General features: G+C 43.0%; 1 protein-coding gene across 1 annotated transcript in view; it reads right to left on the bottom strand.

Annotated features, from left to right (window-relative positions):
• The window catches only part of HSD17B12 (hydroxysteroid (17-beta) dehydrogenase 12), a 76,386-nt gene extending 56,593 nt beyond the window's left edge, over positions 1-19,793 (bottom strand). Inside the window, exon 1 of the mRNA XM_006896753.1 lies at positions 19,634-19,793. Within this exon, the coding sequence (XP_006896815.1) occupies positions 19,634-19,793 (160 nt within the window). The remainder of the gene's footprint in view (positions 1-19,633) is intronic.
• Positions 19,794-20,395: the final 602 nt, after the last annotated feature.

Here is a 20,395-nt window from a genome sequence, read left to right on the forward strand (position 1 = left end):
GATCTCACCGAAGACTCTAGACACAGAATCTTGCAGGAGCTTCCTGGTTGATGACAAATATGTCCTGGGAACAAGAAAAGTCTGCTTTTGGGGTGGGGTGAAAATAAAATGACAGATGTTCTAAGGGCTGTGAGGTAAAGATAATGATAGGGTTTTTTTCAATGCAAGCCAGTGAGTGCTTTTTCACATACGATAATCCCTAGGCATTTAGGTATAATTCACACAAAATTCATACAAATTTAGGTATAATTCATAGAAAATCTCTGGGTAATCAAACCACACCCACTTCTGTCAAGTTGATGTCAACTTCCCAGGACCCTATAGGACAGAGCAGAAGTTTTAAAGGCTGTATACCTTTATGAAAGTAGAATGCCTTCCACAGAATTTCTTCCACAGTAGGGCTGAAACCAACCCATAGCTGGCCCTCCAATGGGTTTGAGGCAGTTAATTGCGCAGGAGCAGATTGCCCATCCTTTTCCTGGATCAGCTCGTGCCCTTGAACCACATGCCTCCAGGATTGCAGTGCAACTCCCTGCCACTAAGCCACTGGAGCACCCAATGATTAGTTCACTGTATTCGTACAAGGGCTTCTTAATCCATGGATAAGTATGTCAAACACACACAGAAGTACAGTACATGTCGAGTGGAGTATGGCTCATAGAGACCTTATGAACAAAAGACCTGAACCCTGCTCTGTCCTGCGCCATCCTCACACTTCTTGACACACAAGAGCCCATTGCACCTGTCACTGTGTCAATCCACCTCATTCACGGACCCTCCACATACATATTATACATGCACAAGGATATAAAGCAATACATTAGAGAAGGACAATCAGGAGCTGAGCAAGCCTCTCTTCCCTCTTAAGAACTGTGATTTGCAACACTTTCCCATTATAGACAATGAGGAGAGATGCGTACGCAGCTGCACCTAGAAGATGAATGAACTGTGGTGACGCTGAGAATCTGTGAATTGAAGTATCTAATACATGAACTGAAATAAAAACATTCTCCTCCTCCCACCAGTTGCATGAACAATCATAAAGGGAAAAGGAAGTGCTGGGAGAAAATGAGAGCAAAAGCTGGTCTGTATGACACATTTATAAAGCTGATGGCCTGTCAGCAAGACACTGATGAATATTTTTGCAGGATAAAAATGGCAACCCAGGGTCTAAAAATAAACCACTGCACTGCAGACCTGTCTGGTTCGGCTACACCACGGGAATACAAACACCCTCACACGCACTGGTACATTCTGACTCAAGGTTTTACAAAGAAGAAAAACTGAGGGTTTTGTGAGCAAGAGAAGATCTTTTACATACTCTTCTTATAATGTACATCTGAGTTTAAGTTTAAAATGATTTTCATTTTCTAGAAAAGGCAAAATAAACGGGGTTAGCAAGAAACCATTAACTCACTCTGCATGAAAAGACTACTTCCTCCCAACCCGATTTTCATGAAACAGTGTGGCATTACCACCCTCTCTGGATAAAATCCTAAAATAGCAGTTTTAAAAATAAAAGCAGAAGATCCTTCTATGCTATACTGACTTGAATGGCAGGTCTCAAAGTGCTATCTCCAAATGACTTTGGAGATGAGCAAAAAGCCTCTCTCTCATTTTGCTTCCAAAGTTCTAATAAAAAGCTGTTAGCTAAGACAGAAATGAATTTACTGTCCTTCAAAAGCAGAACTTCAATTCATCAGGTCCATTCACCTGACCCAATCCTACCTTACCGGGTCTTAACTCTGGGTCAACTAAATGGTGCTTGTAGAGTGTTGCTCCACAGGAGAAGGACCTGGTATTGAACTGCTCTCATAAGGATTTCAGTGCAGGTCGGGCAGCTCCACTCTGCCCTATCAGACTGCTACAAATCAGAGCCGACTCAACAGCACAAAACAATAATGATTATGAGGTTGCGAGTTTAGCCATAAGATCCTTTCCTAAGAACATAGAGAAATTTAAGGTCTCACAAGAACCATTTTTTTTTGTTTCTAAGAATCTTTATTCTAGAACAGGTTGATAGGTCCAAAGAAAAGAGAGGCCTGTCTTAGAATCAGAGATAAGACTTGAGACATGGAGTCAATACCAATAAAATTCACAGAAGACCAGAAGAGTTGTAGCAAAAGAGAAAAAACATTCAACTTTAAAATAGGGAAGGAAAATCTTTAGGGGTCCGCAACATCCTACAGGTTAGAAGTAGGTTTAAAAAAGTTCTCAGCTGCAGATATGACCCATTCTTTAGGGGGGGGGGGAAGCAGAGTAAGAGCCAAAGGGTAGAACTAACAATCTCAGAAAGCAATGTATCAGAGAATAACTCCCAGAGAGAAGACCTGAACATTAGTTAAGAAATATTTTCTGTCTGGAGTTAGAAAACTGTTGCTTTATGATCAGCTGGATTTCAAAAGTGCTATAGACTAAGGTGTGTGTGTCTGTTTCAGCCCATAGTTTTCAGTATTACTTGCTATGCGTCAGAGAGTTGGACCAAAGATGATGGAAGAAAAATCCATGCCTTTGAGTTATGGTGCTGTAGTACTGAATATACCCTGGACTGCTAAAAGAACAAAGAGATCCATCCTGGAAAGGGTAAAACCAGGCTGCTCCTTGGAGGCAAAAATTTTTGACAGTGTCTGATCACTTTGGTCATGTTGCCTGGAGGGACCAGTCCTTAGAAAGGGGAGGACAGCAAGAGAGAAAAACCCTGGAGAAGATGGATTGACTCAGTAACTGAGTATTGGGGGTGTATGTGTGTCAGAGACAATGAAAATGGTTCAAGATAGAGCAGGGCTTTGTTATACACAGAGTGGCTATGAGTTGGAGTCAACTCGACGGCACATAACAAGAACTAGTGACGGCCATGTCTTCCATTCTTCCTTTTTTTGATTGTGAGTGCTTAAGTTTTCTTGACTTTGTCTCACCATTTTATGGCATGGGGAGGAGGGACAGACAACTTGTCTTTTCACAAAACTCTAGATGAAGAAAAAGTCACACCAGGGCAACAAGGTGGAGGGAATCTCACCTCTTTAGATTTGATTGAGATAGTAAGGTTCATCACTGTATGGATAGTAAATTCATAAAAGATATTGGGGATACTAAAGGAAACAAGCAAAAATCTCAATGCCATGGGCTCAGAACCAACTCACTGCTGAACCTCCAGTGAGTTTTCCAAGGCTGTAAATCACACAGGAGAAGACTGTCTTTCTCCCATTGAGCCACGGTGGCTTCGAACTCGTCACCTGTAAGGGGTAACCTTTGGGTTAGCAGTGCAACTCCATGAACTGTTTTGTCCACAGCACAGACTGCACCACATTATTTCCAAGGACAGTTGCAACAACACCTTCCATCTTCAATCTTTCTGCTATTAGGAATGCGCCACTCTCTCATTAGAGGGTAAGGAGCCCCGGTAGTACAATAGCTAAGCATGTGGCCGGCCACCCAAAAAGTCAGAAGTTTGAAGCTAACAGCTGGTCTGCGGGATGAAAGACCTGGCAACCTGATCACACTGACTTTTCGCCTTGGAAACCCCCTGCAGCAGTTCAACTCTGCACAACAGAGTTGCTATAAACTGGAATGTGCTTGATGACACACAACAAAGGGGTGAATCGTGTTCCCTTCCCCTTGAAACAAAGCTGGGCCTGTCGCGTGCTTTGACTAAGAGGATGTGACTGAAGCAACACTGCAAGAAGCCTTAAACTTTACAAGTATGGTTTCCACCTTCTTGGAACAATCTGTCAAAAAGCACAACGTGGTCCAGTGGGTAGTGATCGACCCAGCAGAGAGGTTGGTCATGTGTGAGAACCAAGGTTCCCCAGTCAACAACTAGTAGAAGTCTTCATGACAGGAAAATGAGGTCGTTTGAACCCTATAGCACTGCCAATACCATGTAGAGAATAGCCCTCTCCATTAAGTACTGCCCCAAATTACTGACAAATAAAATGGTTCTAAGTCACTATGTTCTGGGATAGTTCCTTATGTAACAATAGGTAACTGGCACATTAGAGAAAAGGTCTGTTGAATAATGAAAGTATCTGAATTCCTGAATTTTTAAAAGATAGTTTTAAAACTTTCAAGCATCCGTGCTGACTTGTAGGATAAGACCTAGGGTTCTTGCCTTAACAAACAGTTGCTGCCTGCCGTAAATGCACCGGCCACTGCACAAGGCCGGGAGAGTACAGGAGTGCGCTGTGGGCATAAGGAGGGAAACTGGAGTCCAGTTTCTCATCAGCCCATCAATAGTACGAATTAGTGTTTACCAAATAACTAAGTCTAGTCTTTGACTTTCTCCTTGAAATTGTTGCTAGGATGCTTTATCACTGTTCTGGGAGCTATTTTTAGCCTAGCCCTTCTTGAGACTGAGCTAGAAGAAACAAGGTCAAGATGATATAAAACCACTAGCAAATTCTGTGCACCTGAGTGTGCAGGTATCTTCCGAGTCTTAAATGTATTCTGATTTAGAACGTGAGCCCTTTGGCATCTCTGCCCCTACTATGTGGTCCTCCTGAAGTGTCCCTCCTGTCTCCCTCACCTGGGGAACTCCTGACTACCCCCCTCACTCATCTCTATCCAGGTGCCTTCCCTTGCTCCCTCCTGGCAGCCTGGGCATGCACAGAACACAGTATTGGTTACATTCTAATTTCTTGTTTCCTTGTTTAATTGTTCCTACTACATTTAGTTCCTCCAGGGCAAGAACTTTTCTCCCATTGCTTATAGACATAATTGTAAGAAATCAATAAATGTTTGTTGAATGAATAAGCCTAAAACCCTTGATTAAATAATGGCTCCTTGCCTGTGAAACGGGGCTAAAAGTCCATGGTAAATAATCCACAATTATTTACCAGACATGATCACAAATTATCTCTTAAGGCCATTGAGAAAAGCATACCAACTTCCAAATAAAATTCCTACTCAGCTATGTACAAATTCTGGCTTATTGTTGCTCTTATTTTGCTTTGTTTTGTTTTAATTAGTCACTCCATTCTGCAATCATCTGTCATATCTTATGTGTCTATATTTTAGCTCAAAAGTATAGACACATCAAAAATACCCTTAGGGTTTGAAACACACCCAGAGGGTAGGCACAATTTAATCTGTGGTTGTAACAGTCACAAGATTCTAGACCTAACTACATTTATCAATTAACTATGTGTTTCTTTAAGACACAATTTCTACTCTAAATTTACACACCCCATACTGTTTTGGGATTTTGGTTTTTTAATAAGCACTATAAGTAAGATATTTACGCTGCCTTGAAAATGGTGCCTTAAATAAAAGATACTAATCACAAAAGGGAGCTCTGGTGGCCTAATGGCAAGAAGCTGTGCTGTAATCCCGAAGGTACACAGTTCAAATCCACCAGCTGTTCTGAGAGAGAAGCATGGGCAATCTCCTCTCATGGGATTACTGCCTCACAAACTCACTGCAGGGCCAGCTATGGTTCAATTGACTCAACAGTAAAACACCACCACCACAACAATACTCACAAATCCTTTAGAAACGTGTAATGCACATATTTTTACTGCCAATAATGCTTATATATGCCCAATGGCAGAAGCATTTGAAATGTACTAAGAGCTGTATAATACCAAGCAAGCAATCACTGACAATTTGAAACCGACTCATAGCTGACCCACCAGCAGGTTTAAGAGGCCATAAACAATATGAGAGGAGGCTGTCCACCTTTCTCCCATGGAGCGGCTGGTGGATTCGAACCACCTGCCTTTGTATTGGCAACACAACTCTTTACCCATGAAACCACCAGAGCTCCTTCTGCACATATTCTGTATAGCACATAATAAACCAATAAAATAAGATAGAGAGCTTTATTTTCTTGAAGGATGTGCAAAACATGAGGTAAATCCGATGAGGTAACATCACACACTAAGTTTTTTAGTGTACCTCACATACCTCTCTCTACATTCCCACCAAAACAAAAACCACCATCAAATCTCCTTAGAGATGTATGTCAGCTCAATTTGAGTCACTACTGGAAGAGAAAAACTGGTCAGCAAGAGAAAGTGGGTTGGGTAAGTGCAGCGTCGACATCACCACACAGCCTGATTCTGCATGCCTCACCCAGCACTGCACGTGTGCCAGCCGTGACCCTGCAAGGTCTCCTGCGGCCCAGGCCTGGCCATGCACCTTCACCCGGATGGAGCCCTGTGCCCACCCTGAAACCACGTCCAGACCATGCCTTCCTGCAGTGTATCCAGTGGCCCAGACATGGTCAGGCACCATTCACCCAGATGGAGTCCAGAGTTCACCCTAAGACTAATTCAGTGTGCAGCCATAGCCAGCCCCTTCCATTCAGAAAGGCGGGCACCATGGCCACATCTCACTTTTCTGAGTGCCTTGAATGTACAATGGCACACTTTTTGCAGTAAAGCCTTATTTGCTTCCAGGTTTCTTTCCTCTCTTCCTTGGAAGAGAAGAAAAACAAAAACCAGAAACAAAAATCCCAATCACTCCCTAACTTAATTCCGGTGAGACTTGACTAATGTTTCCAAAACTATGTCATCATCACACAGGGAAATGAAAATACAAGAAGGATCATATCAACTATTAAAAGCGGGGAAGTCACATGAAGACAAGGCCTTGGACAAAATATTCTGGCTTATGAGGGGCGAGAACAGCTTCTTTTGGAGAGGAAACAGTTGAGTGTGGATCTTACTGGGGTGGGAGGGAGTTCCACCCCTTTCTGCTGCTCATGGACCATTTCACCGCCCTTTACTTCCACCACTGGAGGGCAGAGTTGCCTAAATAACTAATTTAATGTTTTCCTTAGTTCCAGAAAACATCGGGGTAAGGAACAAGGTTAAAATTGCTACTGAGAAAGGATGTTTCCGTGATATTTCTGAATTTCATTTCTGTTCTCCTTGAAAACCATTACAGAACTCACTAATTGGCTTTGGGTGGAGATAAAGAAATTATGCTTCAAACACTACTGTCTATGAAGTTAAAAGGTGGATGGAAAACAAAGAAAATTATATAATACAAGGGGGAAATGACCTACTTTAGGTAAAGAGTAACCTAAAAGGCATCTACATGTAGAAATTCTGCTTTTCAGTAACACACGGGGTCACTATTGCCCAGGAGGACATCTCTGGGTCGATGTGAGGGTGCACTGCTCAGTCTTTTTGCAATCACTTAACTCACAGATGCTCAAAGGATTCAGGGTTTACCTGTGTTTTATTTTGTGCATACTCCAATAGGGGGTGCTATTCAGCTGCTTTTTTCTTTATAAACCCAAAGCTAAATATTATCATTACATGCACATCTAGATAAACTAGTAGTAACACTCTTCAAAGAAGCTTCTAAAACAAGAGCAGACTGTTGCTTCAAAAACCACTTTTAATACAAAAACAAAACCAGAAATACCAGAACTGTATCTCCTAACTTTTACACTTAATATGTAAACATGGGGAAATAAATGTCAGTGCTAAAAATATACCACCAGGAACATAAATACTGCTGACTTCTTTGCAACAAAGCCAAACGGAAGTGTGTGCCAAGGTCAGTGGTACATTTATTCACTAGCACATACCCACCCTGCCTTCTTTGTCTCTTCATACCCAGTCCTGATCTTTTCTAATTCAGTTGAATTACACGAGGCCAACATTTGCAGATTACTGCAGATACCCTAAAAACAAATAGCTATTTAAACTCACCGCCATCCAGTCAATTCTGACTGAGGGTGACCTCCAGAACAGAGTGTGATTACCCAGGCTACAAATCTTGACACGAGACTGCCTCATCTTTCACCTGCAGACCAAGTGGTGAGCTTGACCTTGAGCTTGCAGCCAAGCATTTTAACCATTATACTACTTGGACTCAAAACTTAGAGATCACTTAAAGTAGGCTTTTGTAGGAAATTTCAAGGTAGTTGAAAACCCAATGTTCTTGAACCATATGGTAATGAATGGTTCTCGAAGAATAGCAAGAAGAACATTCTCTTATACCCATACCCTTTGGCTCTAGAAACTGTAGATATGGGCACTAAAACAATGGTATGGGTCCTCTGGTAGTCTGGTCTGTGGTTATATTGTCAGCCTACAGGTCATGCCTCTGTTGATACTGGTTCAAATCCAGTGGGTCCAAGGAAGAAAGATGGGAAATTGGCCAGGAATCCAATACACACCCATTTCCAGACCAACCACAAAGGGAAAGGAAATAATCAAAATAAGCTTAAATTTACTGGGATTTTTGGACTTTCTGGTAACATAGTCCATACTGAATTATATACTGTTATTGAATTCATGGTTTGAATCTACCTGCAGCTCCTCAAAAGAGGCGGTCTCTTCTCAGTGCTATTTACAGCCCCAAAAACCCACTGGAGGGTCACTATATGTCTAAAGTGATCTAACAGGAGTGAGTGAGTTTAATCAAGATTTGGCATATGAGACTGAAGAGGAAATCAGTCTCTCCTGATGTTGACTCAGTATCAACACAAAATCCAGGGTCTATCAACCAACTCTGTCCGAACTACCCAAATCTTAGAATCATTCACTCTGGAGATCATCTTCCCCTCAGTGAACCAGAAGAGTAAGGAGGAACAGATTAATTCATACTTGTTTGTTGCTGCCAAGTACCGAGTCGTAACTGACTCATAACTGACCCTTCGGTAAGTTTTCAAAGATGATCAATTGCCTTTCTCCTGTGGAGTAGCTGGTGGATTCAAACCGCATGTCTTCGGGTTGGCAGCACAACTCTTTAATTCTAAGCCATCAGAGCTCTCTTTTGTTTAAAGAAAATGAAATCAAGTGCAAACTTTGTGATAAGAATTCAGATCACCACACTTGTAGAGCCCTCTGTAACACAACTTCTTTGCCCAGGGACTTTCTCTGGTGGCTGAAGCCAGCCAGGAGCACCCAACTATACCAAGTACACAATGACCAGAAATGCTCAAGAATTAATGCTTCTTCCACCCCAACAAGGCCTCAAGCTGTGATAAATGACAGTTAGGAAATAAATACACCTGTTCCCAGGACCCTATGCTGAAATAATTCTAAGATGTGCTCCCAGGTTTCCATAGCAGAAGTACACTCCATTTGCCCACAGTGGTCATTTAACTAATAATCCCCCTTACTGGCTGGCCGCCTTCCTTTAGCTCTCTTCTGGACTCTGCTTCTAGGGCCTCCCCGAATCACCTTTCCAAATAAATTGTACTTGAATCTCTACTTTTGTATTTGCTTCTGGGGGAACCCAAACTAAGACAGGAATGTAAAAGGAAATATTCCCATTTGCAGTCATTACACATACAAAATATGTAATTCACAATTACTACAAAGGTAATGTTTAAAACTAATACTACATAAGATGTGGGGGTGGAGGTGTGTTTTATTTGCCTTATTTTTAAAACTTAAATACAAAGGACAGTCTGGAAAATAACCAGTTCAGAGATGTCACCCTTTGCTGCGCTGCTGTGTGAGTTGATTTTGATTCACGGTGGCCAGCCCTATAGGTCAGAGTAGAAACTCTCTATTGGCTGAGATCTTGGTGAGTAGATCACCTTGTCTGTGTGGTTCACAGACTACCAACTTTTCTGTTAAGATCCACACCCTTAACCATTACATCACCATCTGCAGGTAGATTCAAACCATGAATCACTCTTTGCTATAAAATCCACTGCAATCGAGTCACTTCCAACTTATCCAGGGTTTCCAAGGACCTAAATCTTTGAGGATTCTGCCTGACATTACTCGGAGTGGCTGGTTAAAGAGTCAAACCGCTAACCTTCTGATTAGCAATCCAACATATCATGCACCCAGCCAACTACAATACTGTATGCCATCTACATCTCTACATCATAATTCGTAAGACTAGATTAAATAAAGGAGAAAAAAAATGACACCTTTAACTAAGGGGGGGGGGGATCTGCCAAAAAACCCCACTCTAATGATCTTACAGCCAAATATAGGAACAGAGGAGTATTGATTGAGAAGTGACAGGAACTTATAATTACCTATTATAATAAAAGTTATAATAATGGGACTTTAAGTAGTTATGTCAAGCTATAAAAGTCTTCTAATTATAGCAGAGTTGAAATGACACTTGACTAGCAATAATTTGACTGCATCCTTAATCCATCATACTTAACCATAGCTTTTATTTTATGTTAAAAATAAAGTTGAACCTTAAAGTATTCCTTTTAGGGTAACCCAATTAGTAGTGAAATTGGCTTAACTTTAATTCAGAAATCCAGCTTTCATTAACAAAGCTGTAAAAAGAAATGTTTTCAGTGCATTCTAAAATTGACATATATTAGATGAGCACATCAAAAGAGAATCAGGTGTTGATCACGACAAAGTGGCAACAGATCCCAAAATAAATCCCTGAAGCCATCTGAACCTCACACAAATAATCTGACCAACTAATAGGGCAATTCTATTTCAAGACATCTAATTGAAAACGGAAGGGGGGTAGGGTCCACTGACTTGTGCGTGCACAATGCTTTGTACCTATTACCAAAGATGATGTCATAGACTCCTGACAGTCTGAAGATAGACAAAGTGGGTATTTTTAGATACATTTGACAGATGAGAAAAATGGCTGACTGAAGACTCCATAACTGATGAGTAACAGAAGTGGGAAGGTGTGATAAGAAGTTGGGTCTTCTAAAAATCTAATGCACTTTTTCCTGCTTCTACATTAAAAGAGAATACAGAAATGGTTCAACTAAAGCACACTAAGGTGTCCCTGATCCAGGCCATGGTCTTCGCAGTTACTCGCTGAGCATCAGAGAGCTGCTGGACAATGACTAAGGATGACAGAAGTGATGCCTTTGAGTTGAGGTGCTAAAGTGTACTGAACACACCACAGAGTGCCAGGAGGACAAACAGGTGTCCCAGAGAGGGTGAAATCAAGTTACTCCTGGGAGAAAGGCTTTTGAGGCTCCATCTCACATATTTTGGGCATGTTGCCAGGAGGAACTAGTACTTGGAGAAGGACATCATGCTTGAAAGGGTGGAAAGACAGAGCAGGAGAGGAAGACCCTGGATGAAATGGAGTGGCACTGTGACTGTGGTAATGGGGTAATGGGGGTAAGTGTGTCAGAGACAGATCAGCTCAGGAAAGGGCAGAATTCAGAGCACAAAGCACACTACATGGGATATACACAAACCACTTAAAAAGAACGTTCTCCCGCTTCTGAAACACTACATGCCAAAGTGTCCAGTTTTAGTTGACCATTGGGTTTCTGAGGCTGTAAATCACAGGAGACTGCCCAGCCCAGATGCTTCCAAATTTTCCTGACTTCATTTGACTTCAGGCCCAGGGTTTTTCCTCCATGTCTATCTCCCTCCCTCTCAGTCTTGGCTCCTTAACTCAAGTCACCACCACCCGGGGTCTATTGACCAGGCTCCTATTGGGCTCCCTGTCAATGCTGCTCCCTCCATTTTCACTCCCCAAAATGTGGTCAAGACATTCCATTGCTTAATATATTTCGATGACTTCTTGCTACTTTTAGAATTAAAAAGTTCCTTACCATGATCTTTGTTTTTTTAATCTTATCTCTTGACTCTCAGCCCCAGCTCTGGTGGCCTAGTGGCAAGAAGGTGTACTGCAATCCCAGAGGTGCACAGTTCAAATCCACCAGATGCTCTGCTGGAGAAGGAGGAACAATTTCCTCCTGTACCTGTCAGATCTGATTTGACGGTACACACACACACACACACACACACACACACACACACACACAGTAGCAAAGATTGAATAAAAACTTATGCCTTGAAACTTGTTGGTGGCATGTATAAGACATATCACAGACTATCAAGAGATCACACACACCTGTCCTGAAAGAAGTGCAGGGGGCCCCTCAGAGGCCAGGATGCTAAGACTTTGTCTCTCACATACGTTGGGCACGTTCTCAGGAGGGGCCAGTACCTGGGAAAGGATGTGCTGCTGTTACGTGCCATGGAGTCAGAACCAACCCATAGCCAAATGCCCATTTTTCTTCCTTGGCGTAGCTGGTGGATTTGAACCATGTGCCTTTCTTTGGCTTAGCAGCCAACTTCTTTTCCCCAAGCCACCAGAGCTCCCTCCCAACGATGACTAGCTTATTGAAATAAAAAGAGCTTCCTGGTGGGACAGAGAACTTTGCAGAGACCTGAGAATCTCCTTGATACTGCTGGTTAGAGATAACGTGTATAACACAGTGGTAACAAAGTCCTCCCTTTGACAAGGATTTAAGGCCAACTTCTCAGCTTTCATAGCATTCACACAGTATTAGGAAGCTACCCTGAGAAATCACCCTGGTGCAGGGGGTCATTCAGTTACCCTATCGCTCAGGCCTTGGGAATAGTACAACTGCTCATTGTTGGTTAGATTCTCCCTCACCCCCGGGGGAGAAATGCCTCTGCCAATGATAACCAGGCAATGTACAAAAGACGCCTCCCTTCCTATAAAGTATGGAAAGTTGAGTGCAGAGGAGCGATCTGTACCAAAATTAGTTTAATAACGTCTGCTGGTCTACTTCAGTGACCACGTCTCCTCAAAGAGGACCAGCAGTAATTTCTGGGAGGTCACAAAAACAGGAAAGTCTGTAAGCTGAGGTTTGTCACCCTTCTGTTCTTAATTAGGGTAAAGGTTAAATAATGCTGCTTCTGTCCCATCTCACATCATGGCCAGCTTTTCAGGGCTCCAGTTACTTTTACACTTTGTTTCATGAGGGATTCTTCTCCAGGGACTTAGTACTTGCTGATCCTTCTATCGGGAATGTTCTTCCTGCAACATATTCTGCTCCCTTCAGATCTTACTTCAAGCTTCACTACTGCAGCTCTTTAACTTCCTCTCAATGGTGCTCACAGAGCCAAGAACCCCCTTTCTCCCATTGCCTACAGTAGTGTTCATTTAACTACTGTCATTTGGCTACAAAGGAGCTTTGTCGGCCCAGTGGTTAAGCTGCAAATGGAAAAGTGGGTTTGAATCCATCAGCTTCTCTATAGAAGGATATGGCAGTCTGCTTTCAAAAAGATTGGTGGTGGTGGTGGTCGTCGTCGTCATCAAGTTGAACATAACTCAGCGACACTAAGAACAAAAGACCTGAACGCTGTTCTGTAACTATTGTCATTTCTCTAAGTTCCAGAGGCATGTTGTTTAGAAGTGGATGCCACTCCTGCTTCCTGCCCAGTGAACCCACTAGGGCAGTTCTGCTCTGTCCTATGAGCTGGAATCAACTCAAAGGCGATGCATTTGGTTTGGGTTTATCTGACTGTGAGATCATGGTTGTTGTTACTGTTAAGTGCCATCGAGCCACAGGCGACTCATAACAACCCTATGAAGGAAAGTCCTCGACATTTGGGTGCCTTTCATCCTCTCTCCAGGTTCATAGGGTTTCCGAAGGCAAGCTATTATGGAAGTGGATGCCACTGCTCCTTCCAGAGATCATGGTTAGTAGTCAAGACAGTGACGGTCTCCTTCTTTCTCTGACCCTCCACCGTTCCAAGTATGCTGTCCTTTTCCAAGGACATCCTTACAACAAGCCCAAAGCATGTGAGATGAAGGTTCCCCATCCTTGCCTCTGACGGCACTCACCCTGGCGCACTTCAGCTGTTATGTACCAAGTCAGAACCAACCCATAGCTGACCCTGCAGTGGGTTTTCAGAGCCCACTGCCTCTGAATCATACGGGAGGAGACTGTCTTTCACCCACATGGCAGCTGGTAGACTTGAACTATGTTCCTTTTGGTCGTCAGTGTTAACTTCTAACCACTAAGCCACCAGAGCTCCCTTGTACTAATGGTAATTTCTGTTTTCTGAAGACAGAGCCATCCAGATCTTATTTTCTTACTAAGCCTTCTTACAATTAGCATAAATGAAAAAAAAAGTAAAAACAATTAGCGTAAATGATTAGTCTGAAGCTACTATGGCTAACAGCAACTGTACTGTCTGCTTTACCTTCAGTACGTATGCTCATCTACCCTTCATTACAATCCCAGGACTTAGATACCAATATTCTTCCCATTCTACGGATGAGGACAGTTGAGACTTAGTTACTAATTTACTCAACGGAGCTCTGGTGGCCTAGTGGCAAGAAGCTGCACTGCAATCCCAGAGGTAAGGAGTTCGAATCCACCAGATCCTCTGCTGGAGGAGGGGTGATCTCCTCCCGTGCCAGTCGGATCCGATTTGATGGTACACACACACTAAAATTTAAAAAAAAGTTACATCTAGGTTTTAGAAGCCAACCGTCTAGTTTAGCCACTAACCAGTAAAGTCAGTACTGCACAGAAAAGTGAAGAAAACAGAGGGAGCTGTCAGAGAAAGCGAGCTAGCTCACAGACTACAGGGGCTGAACTTCTAATCTCCGCCCAACTTTCCTCCACCCAAATTTCCCTCCATGAGCAATACCAATAGATAAGGTTCTCCACCTATGTTGGCTTCTGAGAGTTTCTGAGCCAAGAGCCTGAAGGTTGCCCTGCCAGCTCCAATCCAGCTCTTGTTCCATGTAGGCCCATAGACTTTTGGGGAACTGCTGTGCTGAGTGAATAAATATCTTTACGAAATGTAGGACAAGTTAATGTGCTTATCTGTCCTCCCCTAGTGCCCCACATTCTTTCCATCACTGCTCTGGCAAAGTCTGTGGTGATCAGTATTCTGTGATCAGCATTCTTTCTTCAGCAAGAACAGATAGCCACACCCTGATACTAGAGTTTCAAGAACGTTAACAGGAGCATTGCTTACATACACCTCCAGGGAGTTGCTACATCCAGTCCAGAATGCAACAGCAGAAAAATCTCCCCAATTCCTTTGCTTTGTTGAGTTCTCAGTGACTTAATATATTGTCATAAAACAAGATTTGTGAATGCACAACTCAAAAAAACCCTGAACTACTGGATTCTAAAGATTTCAGAGATACTACCTCAAGAACTCAAACCCACCCAAACTCATGGTGACCCTGCATCGATGACCCTGCTTGTGTGTCTGAAGCTGTAAGTCATAATGTGAGAAGACTGCCCATCTGTCAGCCAGCGAGGCCCTGGTGGATTGGAATTTCCAGAGATGCAGTTGTTGGGTTAGCAGGAGAACACACAACCTACAGACTATGCCATCAGAGTGTCCTATAAAAACCAAGAACTTGAGCCCATATAAAACTCTCCAATGAAAAAAAAAAAATCACATTTCTAGGGTCCCATGGAACCCAGTCCCAAGTAAGTAGACATCCAGTCGCAAACACACACACAGTGCAGGGGTGTTGCAGAACAGACAACTCAGCTTCAAATCTGAACTCTGCAATTCACTAGCGAGGAAACAGTCTCCGTGTTCCCACAGACCTGCCTCCACGTCCTCACAGGGACACGAGGAGAACGAAGCACAGCTTGAAGGAAGATGAACCTGTACTAGGTAGGAGCCCAGCACACTGCAGGCACTCACTAAATGCAGTTATTTTCTTCTAAGTTCTCCAGTTTAAATAATTAACATTTCATCTTTTCAAATTTTTCAAATCATGAGACCTCAAAACCTAGTTAAGAATAGAGACCTACTGTCAAGGGACCCTGGTTCCTTCAACCACTGAGGTAACTAAAACGATCCTGTAAGGTCATCCCATGTGAAAACCCAAATGGTGGCCCATGTCTGAGCTTTCAGTTCGTGGAGTGGAGCTAGAGAAAGCCCGTTTTGACAAAGGCTCTGATGGGAGGACCCCATAAGTCCTCACTGTCTTCAGATACAGAAAACCTTGGAATACTTACAGAACCTAAAGAGTTCCGTCAGGACCTAAAGCTGTGAAATCTTAGGGATTTGAAAACTAGGATGTGCAGAAGGCAAGTATATTCCAAGTATATTCACCTTGACCTCACCTCTATCATCTCCAGTTTATTCTACTCTCAGTCATGCTTAATTATGAACTGCATGATATTAAGTGCTCAGATAAATGCAAATTTTAAACTATGCTCAAGCAAAATTCTGCAGAGAACATTATTCTAGAAATCTGTTCTCTTTTACAAACTGACAACCTTTGTTACATCTTATCTTGGTTGCTTGCTGCTCTGATGTTGAAAGAACTGAAGGCCCACAAATAATGTTGTTGTTCGGTGCCAACCAACCAGAAGTGAGAACCTTGCCCTGAGCCAGACTCAAGTCCACTATTACAGTAACTGTGTCAACGCATCTAGCTGAAGGGTATGGATGGGCAAATAAATTGCCACTCCCAAGAGTCTCCTACCCATCAGTGTCCTTGAGGCAAAAATTAAAACTAAAAAATTAAAATGAAATTTAAATTTAATTAAAAAACTAAAAAAATTAAACTAATTTTGGTACAGACACTAACTAGGATCCTTCATTGGGTTTCCAAGTCTGTAAATCTTGTTACCCATCTTCATGAAGCAGATAGTGGATTCAAACCTCAAACCTTTTGGTTAAAAAAAGTACAATATACCATCGTGTGCCCAAAGAATCCTAGCAACTCACTCACGCATTGCCACACTATCAAAATCAACTCATAGTTGACTGTCCATTGGGTTTCCAAGACTGTAAACTGCACAAGATATTTCCTTACACCCATCTACCCTGTACCTTCCCACCTCCCGACTAAAATCCACCTGTCAGAGTAGTGACATAGGACATAAAGGGGTGGGGCCACATCTTACAAACGGGACCATGAGGCTTTGCGTTTTCTCTTTCCAGGCAGCGCGGAGCCATGGGCATCACCCGGGACAAGTGGCACAAGCGCCGCAAGACCGGGGGCAAGAGAAAGCCCTACCACAAGAAGCGGAAGTATGAGCTGGGACGCCCGGCTGCCAACACTACGATTGGCCCCCGACGTATACACAGTTCGTGTGAGAGGAGGCAACAAGAAGTACCGTGCCCTAAGATAGCATGGTCCAAACCAAGACCCTCGTGTAGAACTGCACCGTGCTCACTGACCGTACACCATACCGCCAGTGGTATGAGTCCCACTATGCGCCACCCCTGGGTCGCAAGAAGGGGGCTAAGCTGACTCCTGAGGAGGAAGAGATTTTAAACAAAAGGCGATCAAAGAGAACTCAAAAAATACGATGAAAGGAAAAAGAATGCAAAAATCAGCAGTCTTCTAGAGGAGCAGTTCCAGCAGGGCAAGCTTCTTGCATGTATTGCTTCCCGGCCAAGCCAGGTGTGGCCGCGCAGATGGTTATGTGCTAGAGGGCAAGGAGCTGGAATTCTACCTGAGGAAAATCAAGGCACGGAAAGGCAAATAAATCTCCCTCCCATTTTAGCACAAGTATTAATAAAGGTGTTTATTCTAAAAAAAAGATGTCAGAGTACAGGCCAAGTAAAAGATGGTCTCGAACAGTTTGGTTTTTGTTTTAAATTTGTGTGTGTGTGTGTGTGTGTGTGTGTGTGTGTGTGTGTGTGTGTGTGTGTGTGTACCGTCAAATCGGATCTGACTGGTACAGGAGATTGTTCCTCCTTTCCCGGCAGAGCATCTGGTGGATTTAAACTGTGCGCTTCTGGGATTGCAGTGCAGCTTCTTGCCACTAGGCCACCAGAGCTCCCGTCTCGAACGGTTTTATCAATTACAAAGAACACTTGTATTTCAAATTTTTGCAGTTTTGTTGTAAGTTTATTTGCCTTTACATCTGATCAATGTGCCAGTTAATGGGGAGTGAGGGGGTGGGGAGAATGAGGCACCAAAGTATCTCTCAAAATCTAGAAATCTCAAAACTAGAATAGTAAAAATTACATAAATAAAAACAAACCCATGCTATCAATTTAACAAACTTTGTTATGTGCCATCGAGTCGCTTGCGATCCTAGGTACAAGAGCCCTAAACGCCGTTCTATCCTGTGCCAACCCCGCTATCTCAAACACACGCATCCCCACCACTCCAGTCACAGAATCAATCCATCTCATCGAAGGTCTTCCTCTCCTGCGCCGTCCCTCCACTCTCCCAAACATGACGTCCCTCTCCAAGGACCAGTCCCTCCTTACAACATACACTTAAAACATTTCACTGGTTATGGGTAAGAAGATGTTAAAGAACCTTAGTTTTAGAGAGAAGGCATTATCTCCCTAAAATACCGCCTCCTGCTAGCATTCGCTCATGATCCCACAGGGAATACACAAAGCCAGGCTCAAGACAAAGAGTAATTCATGAAGAGAGGGTTCTTATTACTACTATTTCTGTAGAAAAACTAATTCTAAGATCATCACTTTGGTTCAATAAATTACTTTGGCCCAGATTTACTAAAGTGTTATCCCTGCTTGTTTGATTACAGCTTAGTTCATGTCTAACTGGGAGAAAGATGTTTAAAATGAAGCACAACTCATTTTTCAAAGACACCTCTGAATTAAGATATAAAAGAGGTATTGTCTTTTAAGACCCAGGCCGCAAGATACGTGTAATGTAATGTAAAAAACAAAACATGATCCTTCTTTCGCTTTAGCATTTTACAAGAGATTCTTCCAACAGTCCAGCATAAATTGAACTCAGTAACATTTCAGTTTAATTATAACATGCTTTTTTTCTGTTATTCTAGTGCTCTAGCTCAAACTCCACTTCTGAATCTTACATTATCAGCTCTTTCACAGGATCCAAGTATTTTCTATATAAATTTCATGAAATCAGGTTAAATCACTTTAACTTTAAAATCACATGACTTTTTTAGTCATGTTAGGGATTACTAGCGTTTGCCAGTTGAATTATTAACCAGTATGGTCAGTTTCAGGGTTTTTAAAGTTATTAACTGTAGTGTCTTTGTTTGAAAATTGCAAAATTCCTTCCTGCTGTATGATTCCCTAAGACAGTGCCTTGTGTAACTATTGCAAAAGTCCACAAGTTTCCCTGATCGGGTAACCTGAAATTTGAGCAAGTCAATTATAATGAAACTGGACACTTCTTCGAAGATTCTGTGAAAAACTGCCTCATATTAGAGTTCCCATGTACAAATCCGTTCCCATTTGAGATTCTTTTTTCCTTAATATTGATGGTGCTGTCTCAAAAGTTGCTGTCTCTCCTGAGTTGTAAAAATGTGATTTTTAATGAACTTAGTGAAGAAAATAAAGTAACATTAATCTTTTCTTTGAAGCCTAGTTTGAACTCAAACCCAACTATCCCAAAGTTAGTAAAATGGTAGGTGAGCTGAGTATTTAACTATAAAACATCAAAACAAAACAGAAAAAAAAAATGACCCTGGCAAACTATAAGCAATTATTTCGGTTTGAAAAACAAAAAAAATCAACCCAACAAATCTGAAAAGTAGTCAGTGGGAAAACATTCCTGTATAGAAAGATTTCAAATTCTCCATCTGACCTTTTTCCTTTTTTTTTTAAACCCTTCAACCTGACAACTAAATCTGTTTGCTTTTCTGGCTTTTGTGGGAAACTTTCTGCAAATGTGCCTTCTACCAAAACCATTTGTAACTGTAACATATACCGTGTTAATGTTAATTGCCCGATTCATTAAGGATTACATTAAGTTCGATGTCCATCCTGCACGCGTCAAGTGGGACTTCAGCTTCTGAGCTGACCTCACTTCCATATTTAAAAGCATCAACTCCACAAATCCAAACAAGTCCGATCCCGGCCTAGGGAGCCGGAGTAGAAGCTCCAGGAAGGAGAAGCGCAGAGCCAGGCCGGCCCTGGCGCCATCAGCACAGGCCAGGCCGGAGCTGCGCCCCGCGAGTGGCGGCGGCGGGAGGGAGGAGGCGGCGCTGGGTCTGACTCACCTGCCCATTCCCCGAGCTCCGGTCCGACCACGCTCTTGTTCTCGGATCCCCAGACTCGAAAGGCCGTGTAGAAAAAGCACGAGAGACGCAGAGCCAGGTAGGCCACGGTGCCTGCGCCCAGCCAGTACAGGAAGCAGGCAGCCGGTACCACGTTCTCCATAGCTTCTCGACTAGGCCTCACAACCTCGATGAATGAAAATAACGAATGAATGAATCCAGGAGGTGCGCCGGCTGTGACAGCGAAGACCACACTTATAGGAGCAGCCCCTGCACGGCTCCAGCTCCTAGAGCCCGCCCACAACGCCATACGCGTACCGCCATTGGTGATGTCGCTTTTCCTCTCCCGGTGCTCTATCAGCTATTGGCTGACTCCTCCCGCGGCTGCCCCTCCCATGAGCACGGCCCACTGATACTCTTTCGGAGATGGTGAACACTTACCTGCCAATCAAAGCTCAGGACCGCCCAACTGACCCCAGCATTGAGCCAGTGGGCAGGGTAGCTCACCCCACCAAATAACTCTGTTCTCTCATTGGCTGTAGCTATCCTCGCGACTGACGAAACTTGAGCTCCGATTGGCCAGTCAGATTCAGTGGTTTGCGTCGTGTTTGAAGAGGGCCTGGGATTGGTGAAGCAACTACTGAATGGCGAAATTGTAGTAAGAAAAGAGCGTGGAGACTTGGAGTGGGTTTTAATTTCACCACTTGATTAAATGCTTCTTTGTCATTGTTCAATGTGCTGCTATTGCTCCCTCAATCTTTTTTA

Source organism: Elephantulus edwardii, unplaced genomic scaffold, assembly GCF_000299155.1.
Source record: "Elephantulus edwardii isolate Elephantulus edwardi_28Jun2011 unplaced genomic scaffold, EleEdw1.0 scaffold00189, whole genome shotgun sequence".
Classification (NCBI taxonomy): Eukaryota; Metazoa; Chordata; class Mammalia; order Macroscelidea; family Macroscelididae; genus Elephantulus; species Elephantulus edwardii.